This window comes from Nicrophorus vespilloides, unplaced genomic scaffold (assembly GCF_001412225.1).
Source record: "Nicrophorus vespilloides isolate i.1.1-1 unplaced genomic scaffold, Nicve_v1.0, whole genome shotgun sequence".
Taxonomy (NCBI): domain Eukaryota; kingdom Metazoa; phylum Arthropoda; class Insecta; order Coleoptera; family Silphidae; genus Nicrophorus; species Nicrophorus vespilloides.
This window is the reverse complement of record NW_017096594.1, coordinates 78,878-106,380: the sequence shown is the minus strand read 5'-3', so window position 1 is coordinate 106,380 and position 27,503 is coordinate 78,878. Positions and strand designations below refer to the sequence as shown.

At 31.3% G+C, this 27,503-nt stretch overlaps 1 protein-coding gene across 1 annotated transcript in view; it reads left to right on the top strand.

Annotated features, from left to right (window-relative positions):
* Window positions 1-16,724, top strand: part of LOC108557489 (spondin-2) — a 106,740-nt gene extending 90,016 nt beyond the window's left edge. The window contains exons 2-7 of the mRNA XM_017914016.1: window positions 6,813-7,024; window positions 13,958-14,062; window positions 14,162-14,341; window positions 14,431-14,699; window positions 14,892-15,052; window positions 15,768-16,724. Of these exons, the coding sequence (XP_017769505.1) occupies window positions 6,813-7,024; window positions 13,958-14,062; window positions 14,162-14,341; window positions 14,431-14,699; window positions 14,892-15,052; window positions 15,768-15,964 (1,124 nt within the window). The 3' untranslated portion in view covers window positions 15,965-16,724. The remainder of the gene's footprint in view (window positions 1-6,812; window positions 7,025-13,957; window positions 14,063-14,161; window positions 14,342-14,430; window positions 14,700-14,891; window positions 15,053-15,767) is intronic.
* Window positions 16,725-27,503: the final 10,779 nt, after the last annotated feature.

Genomic DNA, 27,503 nt, shown 5'->3' with positions numbered 1-27,503 from the left:
CGTATTATATTTATACTTATATGTTTTATTTTAAAATTTAGAAACTAACCTAAAAGTCTTATAGTCAATTCTCTCAATATGAAAAAAGTTGCTTTGATTGGACCACCTCATATATTCATGCATATGATGCATCATATTTATTTTTATAATCAATATTTTATTTTTAGATAAAAACATGTTTCTGTCTCTAAACATAATTAAATATTTATTATTATTAACTAAAGTACACTTTAAATTTACTTATAACTTTAATATTTCAGCAAAGAAACGTTATTTTAGTTATTAATGTATATTATTTACAATGGAGACTTTATCTACTAAAGATATACATTTTTAAAGATTTACTTACGACATTTATATTTTATAATTTTAACAAAACAATATGTACATGGTTAAGTTAGTAACATGTAGTTTTTTCAATTTAAATGTTACATAACTTTAAATTGCTTCTATATATAATAAATAAATATATTTTTTTATAAAATATGATTAATATCAATGATCAAAGAACATTTGAAATAAATAATGTAGGCTTTGTGTGGAAACATCATCCATTACGGTAAATTTGTAACGGAATCAAAAGGCTAAAATATAGGTTATAAGCGAGTAATTATGAGGGTTCAGCGTACAATGTATCCACCCGGATTGTCCAAACTTAGTTTGGAACTTTGTAAATTACTACAGAAGGAAACCGGCTAATAGTCATGTTGATGCAACTGCCGTGAATCAATATTTTCTGTTCCTAATTCCATGTAGAATATTTTGTAAATTCTGAAAAATTAATCAAATGATTAATTAATCAAAAATAATAGAAAATTGATTTATACATTTGTTACTTGCCAAATATTATATGTATGTATGCAATCAAATACAGCAATACCTCGCATAGTGCGGGTATTTCGGTTCCACCAATATACCGGACTAATCGAGGATAATAAGGAATACACCGCACAAAAAGAGACTTGACTGCTTAAATAATTGTGTGTACTATTTTTTTAAATTTATTTGTGTTTTACTCAAATAAAATTTATTTTAGTTTTAAAATTTTCAAACCGCACTATGCGAGGTGATCAAAGCAATAACAAAGCAAATTAAGTAAAACATTTTAACTTGTAAAAAGAATATTTTAAATCCAGTTTACTATTTTCACAACAACTCTACATTTGTTCATAGCATACAACAGACTTTATAACCTAGCATTAAGATTATATAAAGTAGAAGCTTGATGAACAAAACAGAAGACAAAACATAAACAAGTTTAGAGGTTTTTCATAACATTTGATGAGCTGATAGAGATCGAATAGGAGTGGGTAACTGTAGGAGGTGGTTTGCGTGCCGACAATTGCGTACTCATTTAACGGCGGTTGTTTTTTTCTTTCTACCGCCGTCTGAGCCTGAGTATGATGTCTCTTATCTCGTTAATTAGTGTCGACTGCTTTAATGCAATTAAAACGCGCAATTTACACGGCCCTGAGGCGGTGGTTTACAACGCGCAACCTAGGTATTTAGGTTCTCTCCCAGTCTCTGTCTGTCGGTCTACATATATATGTGTGTTTCTAGTGAGACTCCAGGCTTTAGTGTACTCTAATTACACGCGATTTGAACCCTCCACGTTTCTTCTTCGCATCCACAACTAACACATACGTACGCAACTGCCGGAGTTAATTCCAGATTTCTCATTAGTGTTACTGGCCTACGCTTAACATTCAAAGCGAAACCGCTGCCTTCGCCAGAGCAACCACCCCCCAGGCCACCTCCTTCTCCCACAGACCGAGTGTGAACGTGTCTACAAAAACTATGTAGGAAAAGAAAAGAAAGCAGGAGAGAACCGGACGACTCGAAGCACACGTCGCTCAATAAAGGCAGGGGAGGGCGAACTTCTGGTGGATGCGCCTGGTGCTAATGAAACTTCTTGATTGGAACCGAACTGAAACTTGCTCAATTGAATCATCACCAAGCCTATTACGAGACGTCACAAATTATAATCATCGCATTTTTCAATTCTCTAAGGATTTCAACTCATTTAATGTACATTCAGTTAAAAGATTCACAAATTTTACTAAAAGATTTTTTTTTTAATAAAATTATTAATTAATTGTATTTCTATTTTTATACTTAAGGTCTTTCCAATTAATTGACTAATTTATTTAAATCAGTATAAATTAATATTGAAAAAAAAAACAATATTTTCTTAAGAAATTTGAATTCCTTTCTTATATGTACTAAATTCCTCTAATATTTTTTAATTTATAGAAAAAAAGTTGAAAATTGATGAAATTATATAAATAATAACGTTTTTATAATTAACATCCGTTTATTTTAAATGTTATTTAAGAACTCAACAAAATAATATAATAATAAAATTAAAACCAAATTGATTTGCTACAAAGAGCTATTGATCATAGGCCTTTCAGTCATAAAAATTAACAGTTATTAATTAAATATTAATTTATACATAAAATTAATTGGATTTGTATTACTTCTTTAATTATATTACAGAAACAACCAAGATTGAGTAGCTAATAGTCTGAATATAAAGTATCAATTTGTAGACATGAATATTAGATGGATTAAGGATGATCGTATCTATAATTTAATCTGATCAATTCGTTCCGAAACTGGAAAAAAAAAATACAACAAGAAAGTATAATAGTATCCAGCTTATATAATAAAGGGGGGCGATGTCGAAATGGGTTTCTGGGTAACATCGAAACTTGAGTCATAACAACATTGTCCTTACTCGACATAGGAGAAGAACAAATAAAAATGACGGATAAGAGAATATCTTTATTCATCGCGTTATCAACTTCTCCCTTTATGCTCGACGGAATGAGAAAAACAACAATAAACTCGTGTTATAAATAACATGATGAAACCGCTCTTCGGGCAAGGGAATATCTCAACTTCAACTTCTCCCTCGATGATTATTATTGCCGAATTATTGATGATAGTCTCTCATATTTTCCCGTGAAATTGTACTGAACCGTATTATATTATTACTATGACTCAGCTAAATAAACATGGATATTATTTTGGAGAGAAAACAACATTACATAAATATCATTTCTTAGTTTAGAAAGTATCCTCAATTTTATTATATAAGATTTTCTTAATACATTAATGCCTTAATTCAGTCTGAATGTTTCTGTTATATTTAAAGAAGATTAACTATTTTAATTATATAATGAGTTAATATTGAGATCAAGAAAACTTGATGGATATAATTGGGATTATATAAAGAAGTTTTAATCCTTGTTGGGAAGATGGAGCGTTACTTGCACTGTAAACCGATTGGAAAACTTAAAGATCAAGCACTTGAGTTTGATGTAGTCTTGCAATAGGTGCAATAGCAGAACATTTCCAATTTCCTAGATAACTCCCTAATTCTGCAATCTGCACACTTAACCCAAAATTCCCTTTGCGCAGCCGGAAATAATTGGAAGCACGAAGTTTATTAGCGTCCGGAATGCAGCCGGAGAAATACGGCCGTAGCGACACCTCTTCCACAAACCGCCCCCGCTCTGAAATTATAGATTATTAGCAAAGTTGTGCAACCGTTGAAACGGGGCGGCATCTCGAATAAAATAAACTTTGAGTTGTTGGATGCATCCAACACTGCGTGTGGGAACTTTGCCATTAATATTTTAATGTGGCCGAGGATTTAGTTTCCGTATTCCCAATTGCAGTTCGTTGTATTGTGTTTCTGGTGTTAAAGCGCGGTTGATGATAATTTAATCCTCTGGGCCATTTGGAAATTTTCAATTGGGGATCATGAAGTATTAACGCTCGGGCATAATTCAAACAGGACCATAATCAAATATCGGGAAGGGTGGGAATCATCCTGCGAACTAAATACATCCTTTGCAAATACTCTGGCGCTGAATACACACGTCATTTTTGTACCTGCAATATCTGAATGTGTGTACAGGAGCAGCCAGCACCAGCTGCAGACGTGAATCATTTACTCGCTTCAGCTTTCTGAATGAGACCAAATGAACGGGATGTACTCCTCTTGTTTATTTAGAACACTGCAAACTCGCCATGAATCCGATGATCTACATTGTATATACATATATAATGGTATAAACATGAGGAAAGACTTAACTTAGTTTATAGGTGCAACCACACCACATCGACATAAATCACATCACGCGTGCGCACTTTAAGTATTTTCTAATTAACAGTTGCGCGCGCATTGATTTTATGGTTTAAAAAACCATAAAACCGTTATGCGCGCGCACTCAACTCCAATTATTTATAGACAAATATGAATACACAACGTGCTATAAGGTTGCATCCTCACTACAAGCAAAATTACTCATAAGTACGTATCAAATTTTGTTTATTGTGTTGATAGATGACAGTAAAACTAAATTGACAGCAGTAATAACAATGATAAACTTCATAGAGTTTTATGCCTTATTTTATAAATATATATTTACTCATTAAATATTCTACATTCAACAGTGCTTAAATCTATCCTTACTAATAGTTGCGACACAAAGGATGGATCTTGTCTTAATGCAATTGACATCTTTTGAATGAAACGCATGATGCAATTGAATTTTCCGTGTTGAGAGAGATTCAATCTAACATGTCAAAGTTCAATACATCGTAACTGGATTAATTTAATGGTCGGCACTATCGTCGCCGGCAAAACTAGTTACAGCATTATACTAATTGATCGTGACCGGAGTTGGAACGAACCCGAAGCAGCCAATAATTAATATCGCTTTACAGATTATTCCGCTTTACACGTGAATATTGGGTTTACAGTAAAGAAACTTATCGCATCTAATAAAATCAATTGACGTTAATATCATGTTATTATGTAACTTAATAATTATGCACAGAATTAGTGTCAGTACAAAATTTACTGTTTATAATTAAATTATGTTATTTTTTGTAAAATTTTGTTATAATTGTATTATATACAAATAGTTTAGTTTATTGATAATTTGAGGTTAAGTGTACCTTACTTAGTGTGTAGATGCCGCATTACATCAATAAAATCTTAAGTAATTTTATTTAGTAAAGTTTGTAAAAACTTGTTGAGAATGGAATGAATATAATTATTTTTAATAGATAAATACACAGATTAATTGTAGCATTATTGATTGATTTATTAAAGGATATAGAATAAAAATAAATCATGTAGGTGAAGTATCAACTTATCGGATTATGTAATATAGAAAATGATTGATGACTTAAATATTTGAAATGTAAATAGTTTAAGAACTGTTGTATAATTTTACCTTAAAACCCAACAAGTGTGTTCAACTTCGAAATAAATCAATACTGATAAATATAATTTTTAAATTCAAACAACTTTTACCAACTAAATTGAAAAAATATTTAATGTGGACACTTGAATTAATGAAACATGGCACTAAATGGGTTTCAATAATTGATCATGGAAACTATTGATATTTCCTCATGGAATTGACACTAAATTCATTAACCCACTTGGCTCCAAATCTGGGAACTGCATACGTGGCAATTCGATACATAGTAATTAAATTCAACGATAATATCAAAGTTTTAGTACTAAGAGTTTAATTAAAAGCGAAGGCATTTCTAGCGCCATTGTTCCTAGATCCGGTGGTGTCAATCCGGAATTCTGGATCTTCTGCAGAGAATTCTCTGCGTTGTTGAAGGTCGGAAAAAGTGTCCGTCACAAACGGAGCGTGCAGAAATATTTTTAATGAAAGCACGTGGATTGCTCGCATCGGAGATCCAAAGAAAAGAGAAAAAGTATAAAAAAAAAGTAAAGAGAAAAAAAGGAAAGGTTCAATGGCTAAAAGGTGATCGGTGAGCGAGCGAAGAGCTCGGATTCCAGTCTGATTGGATTCAGTGTACACGCACGCACCTGCTCTTGCACCTGTCCTCTTCGGTCCCGTTAAGAATCGACTCTAAATAATATAAATGTCACGCGAAAATCTTTCGCTCGTTTCTCTCTTGAATCTCAATACAATTCTAAGATACACACACATAAATTACATTTTTTTTTCTTTGGCCTCTCTTAAACAAGATTCAACTTATTTATTTTCATCTTTGTTTTATATTGAATGGAATACTGATGTACACTTTTATAATGTACTTTCTTATTAACATTATTATTTTATATCAAAATTGTAAAGAAAAATTTTATACTTTACTAATAATAATTGTGTCTTATTTTATGAATTACTTTAATCAATGTTTGAAAATGTATTAATTTGTTTCATACTTTAAAAACAATTGGATTTTTTAAATAAATTTAGTAAATAGTTTTAACAATATAACTAAATATAACAATCAAGCAAGTTTCAATTTATTTATTTTTATCCATTCTTTGATATATATTGCATAGAATCTTTTATACTGTATTTTCATCTACTTTGTATATAGTGAATTACACGAATAGTGCGTGTAATCAACATCCCAGAATTTTTGAAACCGAACTAATCGAAGAACTAAATATAAACAAAAATAATTGTGTGTATAATTTGGTTAGAATTTATTTTGCTCAATTATAATTTAGTATTTCAATTTTCGCACAGGACTATAGTGTATTCGAACTGATTGAAGCCACACTATGTGAGGTATTTCTGTTCTACAAAAATTTGATTTGAAATTTAATGATTTTAAATAGATTTAGTAAGATTTAATTATTAGTCATAACTACATTTAGTCTTTCTACAACTATAGGAATGAATAGGTAATGTAATAGAAACAATTTGTGCGAGTAAATTCGATTTTGTACATTTTCTACTTTAAAGTTAAAGCAATGAGTGAACGATGTTTCTAATCGAATTTCCTTTCTCTTACAGGTCGAAGCCACGACAAATCGTTTACTTTGTTCCGTTTGGGGCAGCAGTCTTCAAACGGCGTTAAGGCCTTTGCGGAAACTGGTCGGTCAGATTTGCTCGAGGAGCAGAGCCAGGGAGAAGGCGGAATTTACGATGAGTTCAATGCGCCTCCAATTACAGCAGGTGTCGGCCGCACCGAAGCCGAATTCTTCGTAGATGGCAACCATTCCAGGGTAAGTAAATCCGAATCCTCCAACGAAAACATCGATTTCCAATATCATTTATACTTCAATCATGTTGGTTGGATTGTGGAAACTACAGTAGAGTGGACGCCTTTTCATTTTGATCCTGATGCCTGTTTCGTGCCTATAAATCGCGACCCCGGCTTGCTTTTCACTACACTTTGAATTATCGTCGGATTGGCACAATTTTCCACAATAGAAAAGCAATGATTATTGTTGTCGGTGGGCGATTTATTAAATAACAAAAGGGTGCAGGAAAATGGCGGACCATTAATCCAGACACCAGGAACGCAATTCATCACGGATTCCATCGAGATAAAACGTTTTTCACAAATAACGTTATATAAAAAAAACAATACTTACATGGATAGTCTAATTTGATTAATTACGCTGTGGCTTCTCTGCAGACACATTTTTAATATTCGTCAGGATAAGATTTTCATTATTTTTTTTATTAATAAATTCCACCTTTAAACAAGAAAATCTACGTACATGTACATCCCTAAATTAGGATCGCGAGGCTGAGGGATAGAATGGCTGGGATTCTTTAATATTCCAACCACAACATTCATTTATTTCAGCCGCCGCTGAAAACTTAAATTAAAGCCTCCTCTTTGAAGACGCTGCACGGATATACCGTTTTTATTTTTTTGTTGTTGTTGTTCAACTCTGGTTTTCGCAGTGTTTTCTTTATAAATTATGCATAAATGCGCTCTCTGAGTTTTTTTTTTCTTGTTTCGAAAATATAAATATTAATATATTACCTAATCTAATTATTTTACTTATAAAAATGTAAATTTTTAAGAAAAAAAACCTCTACAAATTATACATAAAAAAATAAATAAGAATGGAACATATTTATATACTTCTTGTTATATTCGTTAATTTTAATATAAACGTGCTTTGTTTAAGTAATTTATTTATATATAACAATAAATGTTACTTTACTAATAATTATATAAATGAATTAATAATGACTTTTCATTAGTACTTTATTTTTACAAAACATCATGAAATACACTTTAATTTATATTTAGTAAAAATATTTGATGTCATCTGGTGGTTAAAATTTTGAAAGGATCCAATTTAGATCAAGTTTAACAACTTAACAAAACTTATTGAAACAAACTTGATGCTACCATTAATTGGTACCAAAGACAAAAATAATGATGAAGTTTCATTTCATACTGGAAGGGCAGCAGAATTGCAACCCTTATACACAAGCCAGTATTTGATTTAAAAAATAATTCTTTGTGGATTTTTTTTATAATTTATAAAAAAAACTTCAATTACATTTTGAAACTACACGACTTCTTATATTGTCTTCAAGTGACAAAAATGTAGGATTTTTAGAGGATTAATTTTATAGCGAGTTTATCAAAATTTACTATTAATTGGTGACATATAGAAAAAATAAATACAGAAATAAAGTTATAATTTATACATTATTAAAAAAATAATTATTCATTGCAGTTTATTTATCTGATAGATTAGTAGGATCCTTTGAAAATACTTAAATAAGATTTTGTAAATTTAATGAAAATACTCGACGTCTTATAATGCCCAAAATATTGGACATTTGGCGGATCCATTTCAGAGCGACTTCAGCGAACTTTCCTAAAACTCTTTACAAAACTTTTCGAAACGAGCTCGATGTTACGGTTAATTGGCGCCATATTCAAATATTACGAAACTCCTTTATAGGAGGGGAATCACTTGCGAGAGTAAGAAATATTTATGTTGATATGCAACATATTCTCCGTAGAATGTCTGCAATTTTATTTAATCACTTTATTTTTAATTGAAAAGAACATATTGTTACTTTTTATTACATCATTCAATAAAAATATAGTTAAGAATAGCAAATAATTACATATTGAGTCACATTAATTTGAGTCTTTAAAATCCAATTGAAATATTCAAAATTATATAATTATTTATTTATTTATTTTATTTACATTTTTTAATGGACCTTTTAATAAAATGTTACATAATTTAACTAATTTTGATGGAAATCTTGTTATTAATATAGTTGAAGACACTAGTGCAATAAACTTTTGTAATATGAAATTAAATTGCATTTGACTTATTACACGTTACGCAAGTTGCCTAGCAATAAATGTACATACAACGAAGATATTAAATGTATTACTACCTGTTTGAACTTGTGTACTAAGTTGTAACTTTACGCTGCAATTAATAATTTTCTGTTATGTCTTTTCTTAATGGGACCTCATTAAACTGAAACTTTGTTTTGTAATAACATAAAACTTCAGAAACTTCCTGAACAAATCATTTGTGTAAGTTCTGTCCTAAGCTATTAATATTCTAATAAAGAATCATATATGAACATGTAAAATTAATTGTAATAAAACTAATAATAATTGTAAGAGGAATAAAGATGCATGCATTGACAATTTGTGTGAAATTATTTTATAAAAATTTTACAGAAATTGAATAAAATAATATTTTGTTTAGTCCGGGCAATTGTTGAAGCCGGACTAATTGAGGAATAGGATATGAAGTGGTCAAAAAAACTTGACTGATTAAAGCTTGTCCACTGATTTTTTAAGATTTATTTTAATTTTCTTCAATAAAAACTAAATTTGTTTTGACTATTATATTAAATCCGGACTGATCGAAATCATTTATTAAAATTGTACAGAAATTGAATAAAATAATATTTCCTTTAGTCCGGCCAATTATTGAAACCGGACTAATTGAGAAATAAAATATAAAGTGTACAAAAAAAAACTTGACTGATTAAAGCTTGTCCACTGATGTTTTCACTATTATAGTAAATCCGGACTGATCGAAATCAGACTATCGTGTTGTAACAAATTGATCGTAGTTATGTTTGACATTATGATATATTCTGCCATTTTATTCAAAGTTTATGTTGGTACTCTTGTAGTATGTTGACATTAATGTCACTTTTCACGTATTGTGTGTAGTCACCATTAGATTTAATAATGTCGTTTATGGTAGTGTTGTTTGTAAAAAAAAATAATGAACACATAAAGTATTTTCTGGGTAATCCACGTAATATTTAGGATGTAAAAGTATAAAAACTTTATTTTAGCACTTAAAAAGAAATTGAGTGTCTCGAAATGGGTATTTCCAACTTACCGCCTTCGAAGATATCTGAAGTTTATCGAATCGCAAAGCGATTGGGCAATTAATTGTTATTCTCACCCGTAATAATTTGCCGGGGTAGGAAAGTATTTCTTGTCTGCGATTTAAATGAATTTTGAGATTACGGCGACGGTGGGGAAGGGTAGCCAGGACTCTGAAAAGGAATTTAAAACAAGTTTTATGGCGCGAACGAGAGCGCCGTAAAATCTAAATGGGAAAGTGTGTGCAGGATTGCGCGAATGGGTTCTGGTGAAGAAGATGAGAGGACGAAGGGACGAGGTGGGGTGTTAAAGGGGGTCTTCGAAAAAAAAAAGAAGAGGGAAACAAAAGGATTCGAAGCGGAACGGGTTCCGCATGAAAATTGCTTTGTAATTATTAGCCCAGACCCTTTTTTCTCTCTCTCACACACTTCTTTTTTTTTTGTTCTTTCTAGCTTACTCCTCTTTGCGCGTCCTCCATTTTAGGTTATCTCTGCAACTGGAAGGACTTCGGAACTTTTTTCATTTACTCTTCTTATTCTTCTTCGACTCTTTTAACGATGATTGACGTAATGAATTTGTTTTGTAGTGTGCAGTGTTTCCGAAAGAAATTACACTCTTCGATGCGTACCAAAATAGTCATAAAGTCTACAATCTTTTGATTAAATGCTTTATCAGATTGTGATCCTTCTCAACAATTTACTAACATCACTTTTCTTTCTATTACTTTTTGTTACAATACATTTATTATTAAATAATAATTACATATAAAGAAATAATCATAAAATTACTTAATTAGATCAATTAACAAAATGGTTGATAAGATTGATATAATTACATTAATCTTCACTGAAAAGTACGCTATTTTATATTTTACGTCAAATTATTTATAATATCACAACTATTATAATTATTTATATATTACTCATTAATTGTATTATTATACAGAAATACCTCGCATACTGCGGTTTTGATCAGTCCGGATTCGCTATAGTCCGGTTTGAACATTTTAAAACAAACAAAATTTTAATTGAGCAAAATAAAAATAAATTTTACAAATTATTTTTTATACATAAATGACCGCTTCTTGATCCGGTTTCAAACAGTCCGGGATTTTGAAATACTATACATGCTATATTTATATAAATTCTTCAATTGTTTACACAATATTTTAAATAACTTTACAGTTTAATTATAAAAATAATGTCAATATTTATTTCTACATTTGTATATTTTCATCGGACAAATATGCATGAAATTAAAAATACATCAACAATTGATAAGTATTCCCGTTCTTTTTTTCAACATTCATCTGTTACCATGACTACCAAATTGATGTATTTCACAACAAACATTAACTAAAGTTCAGCTACCTATTGTTACGAAACAGATTATAACATATTATTTTATGCGATTATTTTTTTCGAAATATATTAGAATTTTAATTACAAATTAGAACATTCTGTGCTTATATAAATATTATTTAGCTTGAAGGATCATGTGCTAAGTGCTTAATTTTAGTAATTATAAATTGAATATTTCTATGTTGGTAATATGTTATAAAATAAAGTAGTGTAAACAAAGTTTGATGAAAATAATTAATTTGGATGCTTATAATGAAACGAAAAGGGAACATCCGACAAATTGCGATATATTGGTATAGTCGAATGTTTATAGGACGTAAACTAATTTCTATGCGAAAGGGATCCGGGAAGATTCGATTTAATTGGAAATTCTGTGTGCGAACAGAATTACAACATATTGTTCTGGATTGGATGGAAGCCTTGATTTTAGCGTTCATGTAATAGCATAGCTTTGAGCTTATTAGCACAAATCGAACGTAGATTTTCGCGAATGCATATTTCACTTAGTCCGCGCAACAGACATCATAAACAGTCTGGAATTTATATAAACAATACTTGGTTAATATCGGTGTATATAGGATGGCACGTATCCTTGTATACAGATTTTGGGCCGAGATTGAATCAATGGTCGTCCTTAATTGGGCACGTTGTTCGCTCCATTCAGTTTCCGTTAACATAACTACATCAAATGTTTGTGAGGACAGTCCAAAGGCATTCGGATGAATGGACAGGCATATACGTACGCATAGTAGACACTCTCACGCACACTAGGGCCATTGTCCTGGACGGTAATGAGAGATCGATGTCTGATGTCTCAGCATCTGCACACAGGGCACGTGTCCTGTCACTCACTAGCCGCTCACAGAAGAGATGAGAACCCACCCCTCGTTCTCAAAGACCACGCAGATCTCAGACACCGAAGACTTTCAAGAAGTTGTAAACGAAACCCCGTAAATCATTCGCAGCCTACGTGAGCCAGTCCACCTGATATAAATACAGAACATAAACCAGAAGAAGGAAAAGAATAAAGAAGAAAAAAGCAACAACACCAGCAGGCTCAGGAACAAGAGACGAAAAGGCCATAATCCTGTCTTGCCTCCCCGAATTGATTATATTCCCATTATATCCCTTTTTTTTTTGTTCCATCTAAATTTATATATACACACTCTATATTTTTTTTTAATACTCCCTTGATGCACACACACACACACCTCACACACGAACAGAGCAAATGCGATTTTGAATTCGGGCCTCGGGATATTATAATTTACATGGAATTTATAAGCGGGTCCCGAGTAACCGGGGGGAAATTGATACGCTCCGTTAGGATTTTAATCCCCTGCAGGTTCTACCCCCGATCATCCGCGTAATCCTGGGTGGCGCGACACGCAAAAATCGCTTCCCTAAATCAGTACGCAATTAAAAGACACACAACGGACTCGAATCAAAATTGCAATCAACTTCAGGACAAGTAATTATTATTGGGTTTCTACCTACAAATAAAAATAAACGCAGACAAATAAATCGTTGTTTGTGTTGTCTGGATGTCATCAATTCTTACTATTAAGGATCCAACTTACTAATGTGATTGCTGTTTGTGCTATTGTCATCTGTATTCTTTTTTTTTGTAACTATTAAGGATTCAACGTAGTAAGGCAATACAATGAAAAACATGCTGAAAGGATAAAGCACAAAACATTTTTGTATTAGATCCATATGAATAACATGAGATAAAAAAATCAGTATATACAATTGTTATATCATCAATAAAACTGATTGGATTGAAACTATCTTATGTAGTTATTATTAAAAATAGTAGACAAACTATCTTCTGTACTATCTTTTTGTGACATCAATTAGCCTCCTCTGAAAAAGCACAAATTTACAAAAGTCATAAAAGAAGCGTTACCATTTTGTTTTACTGTATTTTTTTGTCCAATTATTTTGTGTCAGTTTCTATGATATACTCGTATTTTGTGGATTATCTACTTTTATGAAACAAACTTTTGAAAACTGATTATTATGTTAGAAGTTAAGTATATTAATTTTCTTAATTAATGGTGTTAAAAAGTGGTGAGATCAAATAGTCTTCTCCAACCTAAGCACACAAATTTATATAACATGTACAGCTTATATAATTATAATAATAATAATAATATTTTTGGACAATTTGTTAATGCAAAATACAGTTCAAAGTTTTCAAAGTATACAAATAGTAATTGAAAAAAAGCACATTGTATGGTATATATAAATGAGGTGCAAAATATTTGAATATTTGGATTAATAATCTATACTTCGTTTTGTTGCTGTAGATAATAACATTGACTAATATATATCAAATATTTCAATTGGTGAAGTAATCTAAAAATCAATGGAAACAAAATCTGTTGTATAAGTATGAAGTATGTGTATATAGGATAACTAACATACTTTTCTTTCTTGTTTAGGTGTCTCTGATATCAAGGATAGTACCATCACCAGATTGGTTTATCGGCATCGATAGTTTCGACCTATGCGTGAACGGCAATTGGCTGGATAGCATCACCATCGAGGTAAAATAATAATAACCATACGAGTGATGAATGTGCAGCAATAAAATGCATGTTTCCATATGTATATGTGACCGTGGTGTGTGGAATTTGTTTATTTAGGTGGATCCGATCGACGCAGGCACCGATAACGGCTTCACGTTCACCGCCCCCAACTGGCCGACGGATCCCCAGGGGGTGGCGTATCGAATCACATCCCGTTACCCGGCCCACCCCGCCGGCTCCTTTTTCTACCCAAACATGAAACGCTTACCAGCCATCGGCACTTTCCAATTTATCAAGGTAGTATTACATGAAAAATTTGAGCATCCCCCAAAATTAATCGCAACCCTTATTATCTTCTCCCTTCTGAAAAAATAAACTCTAATTAGGTAAAGGAATACGAACTGAGCGAGGTTTTCCACCACACCGAAGACGACCAGCATTACGAGGTTCTCAAAATGGAACACATGACCCAGAACAGTATAAGCGCTTTCAACGGGAACGGGGACATCGAGGCTGCCATCGAAGAAGAGCGCAAGGAGCAGGAAATCCACCAGAGGCAGAGGATCCGACCGAAATTCCAATCGTTCTACGCTTCCTCACAGGCGACGACGGTGCCATCCGCAACGACAACGGAGAATCGACTTTTGAACACGATGCAAGTCGCCTTTTATATACCATATTTTTCTTTTTCATCTCCCACGATTGATTCACTCTTTGATGCCCTCCGCTTTGATGTAGCCAATGCAAAAATCGTCATTGAGTTCTTGATCTCCGGCATCCAAATACCCCTCAAGCGGTTTTTGTTTGAAATAATAAAATGTGTGTGTGTGTGTTTTTTTTTATACAGTAATCAAAGGGATGAAGCTCTCGGCATTACTGCAGCTGGAGTACCAGCCGTGGTACCGCGCGGCGACAAGGACGCCATCATGAATAGCATCGTGGATTCCTATAGGAATCATTCCAAGGATCAGCACCGCAAGAAGTATCGTAAACCCAAGAAGAATAAACGTAAGTGCTTTCAGCGGTCCCCGGCCACTAAACCCCTACATAACATCTGCATCCCATCCCCTGCGGCGCACCCGTTATTATGAGTTGTATCACTTGAATCCCTCTTAATACATATATACAAAAAAAAAATATATAAAATATATTCAACTTTTTTTTTTTTCCAACAATAAAACAAAGATATTTTTCATTTCCTTATACTCATTGTCCATTTGAATAATTAGAATAATTTATCTTTTACGACATACTTTTATACTTTTAGTATCAAATAATTATTAATTATACTAGTGACGAAGCAAATAACATTTTTTTTTAATTATCGTTACTTAAGGCAAAAAAATTCCCCAGGTTCCAACGTTCAAATTTGATGGGGCCCTCAAATAAAAATTTGCGTGGTGCCCACACATTCAGTCAAAAAGCCCATTAGTATTGCTCACACACTGGCCCATACAATTCTTGTTACGCCACTGATAATAACTACACTAAACAAGAAAATCTATACCAATTTGACAATGACAACCGCTAGTGTATAAGTACCTAAATTATTGTGAAAATAAACATATACTTTTCTGACTTATAAATATAGTCAAATAAAGTGAAATATTTGTAGTTGAAGACATTATGTTAGAATATATAAGTTACGTAATAATGTTGTAGTAATATCCTTAACATTTTTATTCGAAAGCTTCGGTACAATTTAAAGTGATTTTGTTCACAGGCCCTCCTCGGGATTGCCGTGTCAGCGAATGGTCCAACTGGAGCCCATGCAGCAAGTCCTGCGGCATCGGAGAAATGCAGCGTCGCAGGGATGTCCTGAAATACGCAAGGCGCGGTGGACGCTTATGTCCCCCATTGCTAGAAACCAAATGGTGCGGTTCGGCCAGAGCATGCAATAAGGGCTATTTCAACTGGTAAAACAAAGAGAAAATAATCCGCGAAAAAACAACCTGCAACAACAACTTTATACATATACATAAAAAAAAGAACTTTCAACTTAAACACACACACTGTATATAATGAATATATTAATAAGGATATACGAGGATGGTGGAGGTGGTGGCGGGCTATGCTAAAACGTTGGGACGTCGTAAAGTAAGCAAAAACCAAACAACCACCCCCCATCCCTCAACCCCTAAAACCTGCAAAGTGCATTTCGCCATAACGCAAACACCAAACGGCGCAAATGATTCAAAGCCCTCACTACTTTCTTACCATCACGGAATTCTTCAGGTTTAATCCGCGTCACGCTCAGGTCGTAAAACCTAAGGGAAAAAAATTGCATATATACATACATATAAATATATGTATTCCAATTACTTTCAACTTAAAGACAATCCTAAGAACATTCTTAATGGCCCACTCCATATCACAACAACGTCGAGGAGAAACGAATCCTTTATTTTTCTGTGTTCTTGCGCAATCTGCAGTGTGTGTATCTTTTCCATCATCGTTATTTTAGAACGAACTAAATTTAGTTTAACCCAATCAGATCCGATGAACCGAGCAACACTAGTTAACGTTCATAGGCGGAATGGCATCAGGATATATAAACAAAAATTGATAAAATATACTTAACCTAACCTTCGTCCAAATTGGAAGTCAAGCGAGATTTTTTGAATGAAAACCAAAAAAAAAGTAAAAATATTTATAAAACACGAAAAGTTTAAAATAAATAAAATACCTGTAAACGTCCTCTTCAAGTATTATTTTGTTCCAAGCGAAGAAGAAGAAAATGTAAATGTGTTTTTTTTTGGTTGGTTAATTAAATATGATACACTTTGATTTGTACAAAGCTGTAGCGATTAATTAGAATTATACTTAAGTGTGATATAAACAAGAATAATAGTAATTAATAACTCCTTGTTTATTAACGTCAGTGTACTAAAAATAATTAAGAAGAAGGCGTTTCGGTGTCGTCCTCGGATGATGCTGATGTTGTCCCTTCAATTAACTTCATCATTTGTTTAAAAAAAATATATATATAATTTTTGTGGAAAATAATAATTTTCGACGGAGAAACCTTTTGTAAATATAATCTTAGGTACAAAATAAGGAAGGTGTTTTAGTAACAAACAAAAAAAACTAATTAATATTGAAAATATTATATATATATGATACTGAAAAAAGAAGAAAGTCAATGAAATTTTTATCGACTATTTGTATGAACATATAAAAACATAAGTATATTGTGAAAAGTGTTTTATTACTTAATAAAATACGAATGGACAAAAAAAACATAACACGTCAATATCATCCTTGCTCATCGTTATTCTTATTATTTATGGAAACTGAGTTTTTAATTTTCATTTCGTAACGAAAACAAAACAAAAATATGAATGTTCGACAAAAATAAACGTACTTAGTTGTATCAATATTTGTATAATTGTACTAATACTGTTCTTTTTTTAGTAATTACTTTGTCATGCTCATAATGTAATCAATACAATAAACGTTATATTTACTTAAAAAAAACTGTGTAGCAATGCAAGAGTTTTATTTCCATATTTAAAAAAAAAACCTGCACGACAATTTAGAATGTAAATTGCGTCCAATTAAGGTAAGTACAGTACAATTACATTAATTTAAATCCTGAATATTATTCTCGTCGCTCTGCCGTTTCCTGAATCCCTCTTGTGCATCTTTAAAGGTAAATTATATATTATTTTTTTTAATTGCTTTATGTAAATATATTTTTTTAATTTCCTTTATGCATGGTGGATCCTTGTTGCATAACCATAAGGGATTCTTTTACGATCAATACGTTCCAATTATTTTTTTATACGAGGGAAATTCGTGAAGTGACAACTTATTTTACATAAACTCAATGTCTCGGTGACGTCACTGGTGACCCATTTACGGTATCGAATCTATGCAATATCGCACTGTGATCTCATTGAATCTGATTAAAGGCGATAGATGTATATGCCAGAGTAAATGCATTAATACAACAGTCAATGTGTACATAAACTAGTTTGTAAATTGCAGTTTGATGAGTAAATACATTCCAATTAAATTTAAACTATAATTATCAGAAACATACATTTTAATAACAATTAATCAACTATACAAAATACATCATTTATTTAAATATTTACTATCAACCACTAAATGCAATTATTTTAATAGTAATAAACTTAAGGCATGCTTACTAAGTATTGTTAGCAGTAAATACAGTCGATTCGGGACAAATCCATGTCCATTCGTTATTTGCTCGGTTTTGTTTCCGTTCTCTAGGATAAGCGATGTCCCAATTAAGCGGAATCAACTGTATTTGTTGTTCAGATGATCTCGCTTCGATAATCCGCCGTACATCATTAAAATCAAGTCAATCAATAATCCATTATTAACATTATTGGATGGAAGCTTCTATCAAGAACATGTAAATATTATGCAAATTACGTCAAATATAGTATTCTGATGTACCAACAACATATAAATTTATTATGAACACTTCCACTTTCAACTATTTCCATTACCGAATTAATATTTGAGTGTTTCCCGAAATGTTAAAATTGAATTGAAAACTTGTACTTTTTTTTGTGTCTTGATTTCGTTTATAATTTACTATCCTGCAAAGAGGAGGAGCGTCATATTGATCCGGCCTGTAAATAACATGTAAAATTTCTATCTCTCGATTTAATTGTAACGCGAAGGCCGCAAAAAAATCGATCGGTGTAAATACCACAAACTATTTGCACACATCCGTCGAGTAATTTATGTGACGACTATTATGTAACTTTTATCTCGCTGAATGGCCCGACGTCCATATATTAAACACGGGGAAACGCATTATAATTGGTCGACGTTCATTAGGTGGAAAATTTTATTCGAGAAAAAAAAAACAACAAAATTGGTTGCTTCCTACTAATTATGATATTTTATGAGAGCATTTTGAATATTAGATTTATGAATGCATGCATTATTAATTGGCTTTTAGCGAACCAAATTATTTAGCAAATGTATTCATTTGCTTATATATTAGTTCAATTTTGTAACAACAGATGGCGTACTAATAATTTTGTCATAGTTAATTATTTGGATGGGTGATCTATATCAATTGACAATATATTTATTGATATTTAGAGAGTACAATTGATTATGTTCAAATATTAAAGGCATGTCAATAAATTTTAATTAAATTCTCTAATTTTCTTTTATATATAAAAATTAAATTATTACAAGGAAATATTGAAATATTCTTAGGTTATTCCTCCCAACAAAATATTTGGATTTAAATGTCACTGAAATATAGTGAGAGTCAAATTGTTATACTTAGACATTTTCAAATCTATCTATAATACATATTTATATACTTGGAATGATTGAGTTGTTTTTTTTAAGGAAATGTGGATGGTTTTGGGATTTAGGAAGGATATTAAATCACAGTTAGGGTCGAAGGATGGTGTTAGAAATAATGGTTTCATGCATTTTATATGTACGACTATGAGAAAAGTAGGTCAGTATATTAAAACATACAAATTTTAGGATTTCGGTTTAAAAGTGAAATTTTTGCATGAAAACTTTTATTATGTTTTTATTTGTAAATTACCTAAATATTATTTTTAACATCTATATGAATAGTACATACTGAAATTATTATATACAGATTTAAAGTCTATATATATTTCCAATTTTCAATAATAACCTCTAATTTCTTGTAGAAACTTACAAGCAGAAATTGATGAGTTGGTTACGCAGACATAAATCTAATATTATACACATACTATGTCAAGTGTACCAACTATTATAAACAACACAACTTAATGCTTTTTAGTCATTATTTTGTAAGGATAAAAGTAAAAATGTAATATATTTTTTTCCATTATGACAACTTATGAAACATACTATATCTATTGATAATAGGTACACACTTCTAACAACTTCTTCAATATTCATAAAAAGGTGCGTTTTTCATTAACTAAGTAAAAAAGTGGGCTTGCAGAAATGTAAATGCAAAAATTCCTGAATTATGTATGTATATTAAGGATGTTACATGTATCCTCTTGATTTTGTCACGGAGACATAAACCTAATGTAGTATCCACAGTGGGACATGCAACATACATATCTGTCAAGCATACCAACTACTAAAAATTATACTTAGTCTTTTTAGTCATTGGTTATGATAAGGATAAATTTTTAACATCTTTTATATAATTATATATAACCTATATATACATACAATATTTAGTATATGAAGAGATGCGGTGGCAATCGCAAGCCCGACAACCGAAATCAAAATCCCGACGTTCGAAATCCCGACTCGAGATTTTGATACAGTCGGGATTTTGAACGTCGGAATTTCGATATAGACTGGAATAGATGTACGTTTCGAAATATTTGTTCTTTAATTAAAAGTGGTGTTTTTCATTAACTCAGTAAAACAATGAGGATGCAGAAATATACGTACAGAAATACATGAGCTATGTATGTAAATTAAGGATGTTACATAAATCCTATTGATTTAGTTACGGAGACATAAATCTAATGTTGCATCCACACAACATACACACCTGTCCGACGTATCGACTACTATAAACTACACAATTCAGTGTCTTTTTAGTTATTGGTTATTGTAATGATGTAAGTGAAAATTATTCTGTAGTTATATTTTGACAGCGTGATATTTCAGAACTAATTATGATGTTAATAATATATTTATGTATTCCTTTGTTTAAATTTTAAATAAGTCCAGTGTGTTGTGTTTTCCATTAATAAAGTGAAAAAAAAATGAACGTTGGAAATATACATGCAGAAATAGATGAGCTTTGCAAGTATCTCAAGGATAATTCGTGAACGCCATTTGAGTTGGTCGCGGAGACATATATCTAAGGGGTGGGTTTATCGTCGTATAAAGTAAGTTTGATACATGTCCCTGCACTTAGCAGCCCGCAGGACATTACACTGCCATAACGTCGCCCAGCCCACATATGTCACGCGTATATGTGTCCGTGTTACATAAAGCACCCGTATAATTCGCCACCCCCACCCCTTCGCACGATGCACATCTATTCCGCCCACGAATATATATACACACACACATACAGCCAACTACGATTAATTACCCTACAAGGGTGACAAAATCTCCCATTTTCATCGTTATATCATCCCCTTCGTTTTTCCATTATTTTGTTTTTTTTTTCATTTTCCTCCGCTATTATTAACGCTGAGTACAGCGTGCATGCACACACAAACAAAGAATATGTAAAACATTTTCATAGAATACTTTGTTCATCATGCTCATTAGTTAAGTCTTTTATCTTTACAATCTCCCTTGTTGTTTATATTTTTGCAGTTTTAGTACTAAATTACAGTCCTTATTAACTTCATTTATTTACATTTTAGTAAATACGAAATTGGAACAAAGTTTTTTTTTTAAATTTCCATTTTTCACAAAAATATTTTTGGTGTAAAAAATATTACGCATAATATTACAATAATGTTATTATTTACTACAACAACATTTGCTCAAAATAACACAATATACAAAGTCGGATATATTTTTATTCCATGCAGCATGGGATTCATCTATATAAACTCGGGAAACGTACAATGAATATTCATAACTTCAATGTTAATCATGTTAAAACGCCAAAAAAAACGTTGCCCCCCATCAGTGGACATAACATTTTTTGCATTCCTGCATTCCGAAAAATTCACAAAAAAATATTTATTTATGGAAATAGTATTAATTACGAGCGAACGCAAGTTAGAAAAAATATTTTTTTAGTTCAATTTTTATTATTATGACAGTAATTTTCATATTTCTTAAGAGATTTGGGTGTTATATTATATTATATAATGAAGGGCTTATATATTGACATATTTCGTTTATAATAAATGAGTTTACAAAACCTTGGTTAACGAACGAACGGTGCGGACTGCAAACAAATCGGAAAACTTACACTTTTGTAGTTTATTGTCATATATTAACGATAAAACTATGATAAATCGATGATCAGTTAACGAAAAATTCGGATTACGAACAAATTGGACAACAAACACAACAAATATTCAGATTACAAACACCTTACACCTGTAGAATTGTAGTTTAAAACAATTTATGTATGTTAATCAATCACCAACTGTATAAATATTATTAGATTAGGTTTATCTATATTAGTATAATTTAAATGAAAAAATACATGTTATTGTGGAAAATTGTCTAAAAATAGAGTTAGACTATTACTTCAATTGAACCATTATATTATTTACTAAAAATAGAATTATATAATGACATCATTATTTATATCAATTTAAAATTGTAAGTTTCGTTTGGGAAAAGTTTCTGTTTTTTTCGGGTAATTTCCTTTGTTTCATATCGAATTCGCTTGCATCAAAGAAAATCTATAACCAGTTTGTATTGCTGCGTCGGTCTCGAAACGTAAATTTTCCGGAAGCGATGCAATTACCGTAGCAGTGAAATGCATGTTGGATTACTCCAAACGCGAATAGGGAATTTAATATTCGTATAGAGAAGTAAATTGTATTAAATTTCCATATGTACTTTACAAATTTCCCAGATATGATTGGGACAAATTCATTACATTTACATTCCTATATACAATTTGATATTAACGAAGCCTTGCATCACCTCAAGTTGTCGTCGAAACAGAAGGGCTTCAACATATGAACGAATATGCATCAATTATTAAGTATTTAGCCTCAACTTTAGAACATGATAGTTTTGAAAAAGAAACTTGTATTAATATGAAGATTTACTAATAGTGTTTATATCTTGACAAGTAACTTTTCAAGTGCCACGTATACATATTTGTATTCTTAGAATTTCAATAGAAAAGTATGTACTTAATATGTTTCAAGTATTTTAATGTAGAATTAGTACACTAAATTATATGTTGAAATATATACTTTTTATTGCAATAATCAATTAAAAATTTATACTTTTTGTAATGCCACGTATTCAACTGATGCATTTGAGAATTACTAAAGAAATATGTTTTTTTTATAAAGTACAATTACGACTTTTAAAATTTGCAAATAAAATTATAAAGTCTACTAGAATTAGTTTAACCTTTTCGAAATACAAATTAAATCCTGAAAACACCTGAAAAAAGTGAATGTTTCACTTTTTCATCTGAACTGATCTGATAGTGATATTTCAGGAATTTTCTGGAACAAATCCAAACTCATATTCGCATGTTATTATACAGCAAGTCTCATTGGGTAATTCGTAGCGGACTCTCAATAATGAATTCCAGGCAACTAGGAAATATGATTTATGCTAAAGGGTAGATTTTTTTCTTGGTTGAATGTGTGTGTGTGTCTGCGTTCTCGGTTGGAAATATGTTATTATTAAAGGTAGCTCGGGCTTACATAAATTTATACCGAAAGCCAATAAGGCCATTATTCCGACAGTAATAAAAAGATGATATTTCCTACGGAATTCTCATTGTTTTCGTGCAGGTGGCGGCTGAGAAGCGAACCATTTATTACCAGTAAAATTCAATATTGTATAAAATATAGAACGCATTCCTCCTGCTTCGAAGATTTTACGCCAGGAACACATTCACGTTCCGCATCAACGACACACGTAAGACAAACTTTCGCATTTAAATTTCAACAAAGTTGAATAGCAGATCTGACGTCTTATGTTCTCTCTCTGAGGACCTTCAATGGACCTTCATAAATACTGTTGTAGAAAAGTTATGAAAGTTTATGTTTTTATTAAATTCTGTAATGGATTTTAATAAATTATTTTCACATGGAAACTTCTCGGCTTCTTTGCGGTATCTTATATACACAACAAACATATTTAATAATAGACAAACCTTGGATTACACAATAATTTTGCTTTACATGAGCATCCTGTACTTATTATAAGAAATTATCTAAAATTTAACTGAAAAAAACTACTAATATTTAATAATCATCATTTAATAGGAACAATAACAAACAAAGAAGAGAAAAAGAATCATTGAAATAAATATAAAATAAATGGCTTTGTCTTTTTTGTCTATAAACTATTTAGAAAATCTTTAAAAATAGTTCAGATTACTTTGTATAGGTGGCAGCACTATATGACAGCTGTCAATTCAGTTTTGTTAATATCAATTGGTACAACTGACAGATATATGTGTTTCATATCAATTGTGATCTGTGGAAACCTTTATATTTTGTTATTTGTAGGCTTCAGTTTATTCAGCCTAATATCAAATACATGTAAGCTTATATATCCGGTTTTACTGCGGACCGCTGAAATTTTATTTGCGCCCCGACGCGATTTGTCGTCGCCCCTGAAGTGTTTCTATCGTAACACCGATGGGTGTCCGTACATTTCCCGTATGTGCGGATCCTGTGGACCGTGTGAAAAGGAAATATGCGTTGGATGATCCGTCAGCCGGAAAATCCTGCGAAAAATGTAAGCTCACGAACAGGCCTCTCGTTCTCCCCTCCCACCATCCGCATATCCCTGATAGATTGCTATGCGAGATTCTGCTAAATGATGTGCACTAGGTGGATGCGAGCGAAGGGAGGTTTCGAAAGCCAAAGAAATAATAAAATAAAAGGCGCCGCCGCTCACGGGGCAGAAAGGACATGATGGATCGCGGGATTTCGACGATGAAACAAGCAACGAGAAATTATAATTCATAAAGCGCCGACGGCTTTGTTTCCGTCAGTTTTTTTTCTTTTTCTTTACATTTTTACATGCTTTTCCGTGCCATTAACGCAAAGCTTTTATCGAAACTTATTCCCTTTAGTTCTTTCCAAAACTTAATTTATTATTTATATTCTAAAAGTTATTTAATATTACTATGCATTATTAATTCATGGATATAATATAAAGTCCATATCACTCAGGCCACACTATTATTCGAGAATACTGTACAACTACTGAATATACAGAATAATACGTACTTGAAATAATTATTTAAGTGTACGTTCGTTTGAATGACAATTCAAGCAAACAAAGAATGACGTATTTATCAAACACGTCTACATTCATATTAAAGACAAGTACGTTTGTGCGAACAAAAATATCTTTATTTACTAATACGTAGTTGAAATAATCATAACTACGTATGTATGAAAGTCCAGTAAGTGCAAGCGAACAAAGACACATATTTTTAAAAATCAAAATTTTATCAATTTATATAATTATTTGTGTTCATAATACATACTTGAAATAATCATGTAAATATACGTTCTTATGAAAGTTAACAAGGTTCGTGCGAATAGATACTGTACGTTCATACGAACAAAACCGAATAAGTATACCAAAATATAAAAATTTCATCAATTTTTATAAATATTCGTGCTCATAATTGATACAATATTCATACGTATAAAAGTACGTTCGTGCGAAGAAAAAAGGACGTGTGTTCTGAAAATTCAAAATTTCATCAATTTATATAAATATTCACGCTCATAAAACATACTTGAAATAATCAATTAATCATAAAGTGCACTATCTTGTGTAAAGTAATCGTTGCGCTAGTGCTAACAATAAAATACGTATGTATCAAAAGATATAAATTTCATAATATTCACTGTATGTATAGAAATTTGTGAATGTTTTATGTATGTCAAGTACGTTCGTGCGAACAGAGATGGACGTATGTACCAAAAAAGTCGAAATTTTAATAATATATCTTAATATTCACAATCCCATTGATTAATTCTCATTTGCTTAACGTACAAACGTATGATTGTGGATACATTATGTACGTTAACTGAACTAGTATTATACTTGATAATGTACTACAAGCTTATATTGGGGCGACTAATAGCCGAATGGTTAAGAAGCCCTACCCACGTGTCAGTGGTCACAGGTTCAAATCCTTGTCAAGCCAGGCCCTTTGTGACCCCTCTCGGTGCTTGCAGCAGTAGGGCCATCGTTCATCACAGATGAACAGTCAAATGAATGAGGACCTTCAGCCATATCGATGGACGTGTAAATAAAATTACACGACATAAAAAAAGTTTATATTGATTACATCATGAATTAGTACACCTTGAACACTTTAACACTCAATATTCACAATATATTCTGTTTATTTTTATAATAAATCTTGTATTCCTACACTATTACTGAAATTACATACTGTGTTTGATATATTATATAACATTTAAAGTAATTGAAAGCAACAAAATTCAAACAAAGATCTATTACATTTTAAGACGTTGTACATATTTATAAATAAACATATTTTGTGTATATTCCTAACATTATTCCATTTTGTTATGAAATATTTTAATCTGTTTCAAGCGGTTTCGAGATACATACTGTGTTTGTGGATGGCAGAGTTAGCTGAACTAACTTTAAAGCCAAGGGTGATTAAGTTACTATATACGAATGTAGTAACCTCAGGGCGCGCCGTCGGATAAACCTTAGCATGTTCCATATCTAAATTCAGCTGTCTCTTTGAAATGCGCCGAAGATGCAAATACTAGTTTGTTCACATATATTATTCATAATATCCAGTAGTAATAATATATGATAGTGGGATTCGGATCGACAGGTTTTGCAGTATAAAAAATTGTGTATTTTTTTTACATATTTTTGTAATAAAAAATCCGGATGGGATCGATAAAGAACGATAATTAAAAATGAATATATGTAGTTTCATGTGCAGCAAAATTGCATGTCACTTTTCCAGTGAATGCAGGTTGAGTGTTTATGAAACGCTGTTTATTTGCCGCATTTCATATTTGCACTTACAATTGGGGAATATTGAAAAATAAAATAAATATGCAGAATATAGCAAACAAAAAAAAATATACATGCATACACAGGTTTTAAATATGTATATCTACATTGTTCAATTTTTACATTGAATATTTATAATAATATAACATTCAAATATCTGGATTATCGTTTATCATGTACGTAATTATGGAATTAGATAAAAAACAATATGTCGTTGGATTTGTTTTGATCCAAATTTAGTATTTAGATATTTGGATTAGAGTTGTGTAATGTACGTTTATACGGATTTGTGTAACTAAGTACAGTCAGAAAGCTTTAAATAATTATGTACGTGATTATGGAATTACATAAAAACATATGTTGTTTGACTTTTTTTGATCCAAATTTAGTATTCAGATATTTGGATTATAGATGTGTAATGTACGTTTATACGGATATGTGTAACTAAGTATAGTCAGAAAGCTTTAAATAATTATGTACGTGATTATGGAATTACATAAAAACATATGTTGTTTGACTTTTTTTGATCCAAATTTAAAATTCAGATATCTCGATTAGAGTAGTATAATGTACGTTTATATGGATATGTGTACGTAAGTTCGGTCAAAAAGCTGTAAATAATCAAGTATGTACTACACGTATTTATGTAATTAAATAAAAAATATGTCATTACACTTGATTTGATCTAAATTAAATATTCAGATATTTGGATTCAAATAGTACGATTAGATAATAAAAAAATATTTGATTTTATTCAAATTATCGTAAGTAAATTTTTAATATC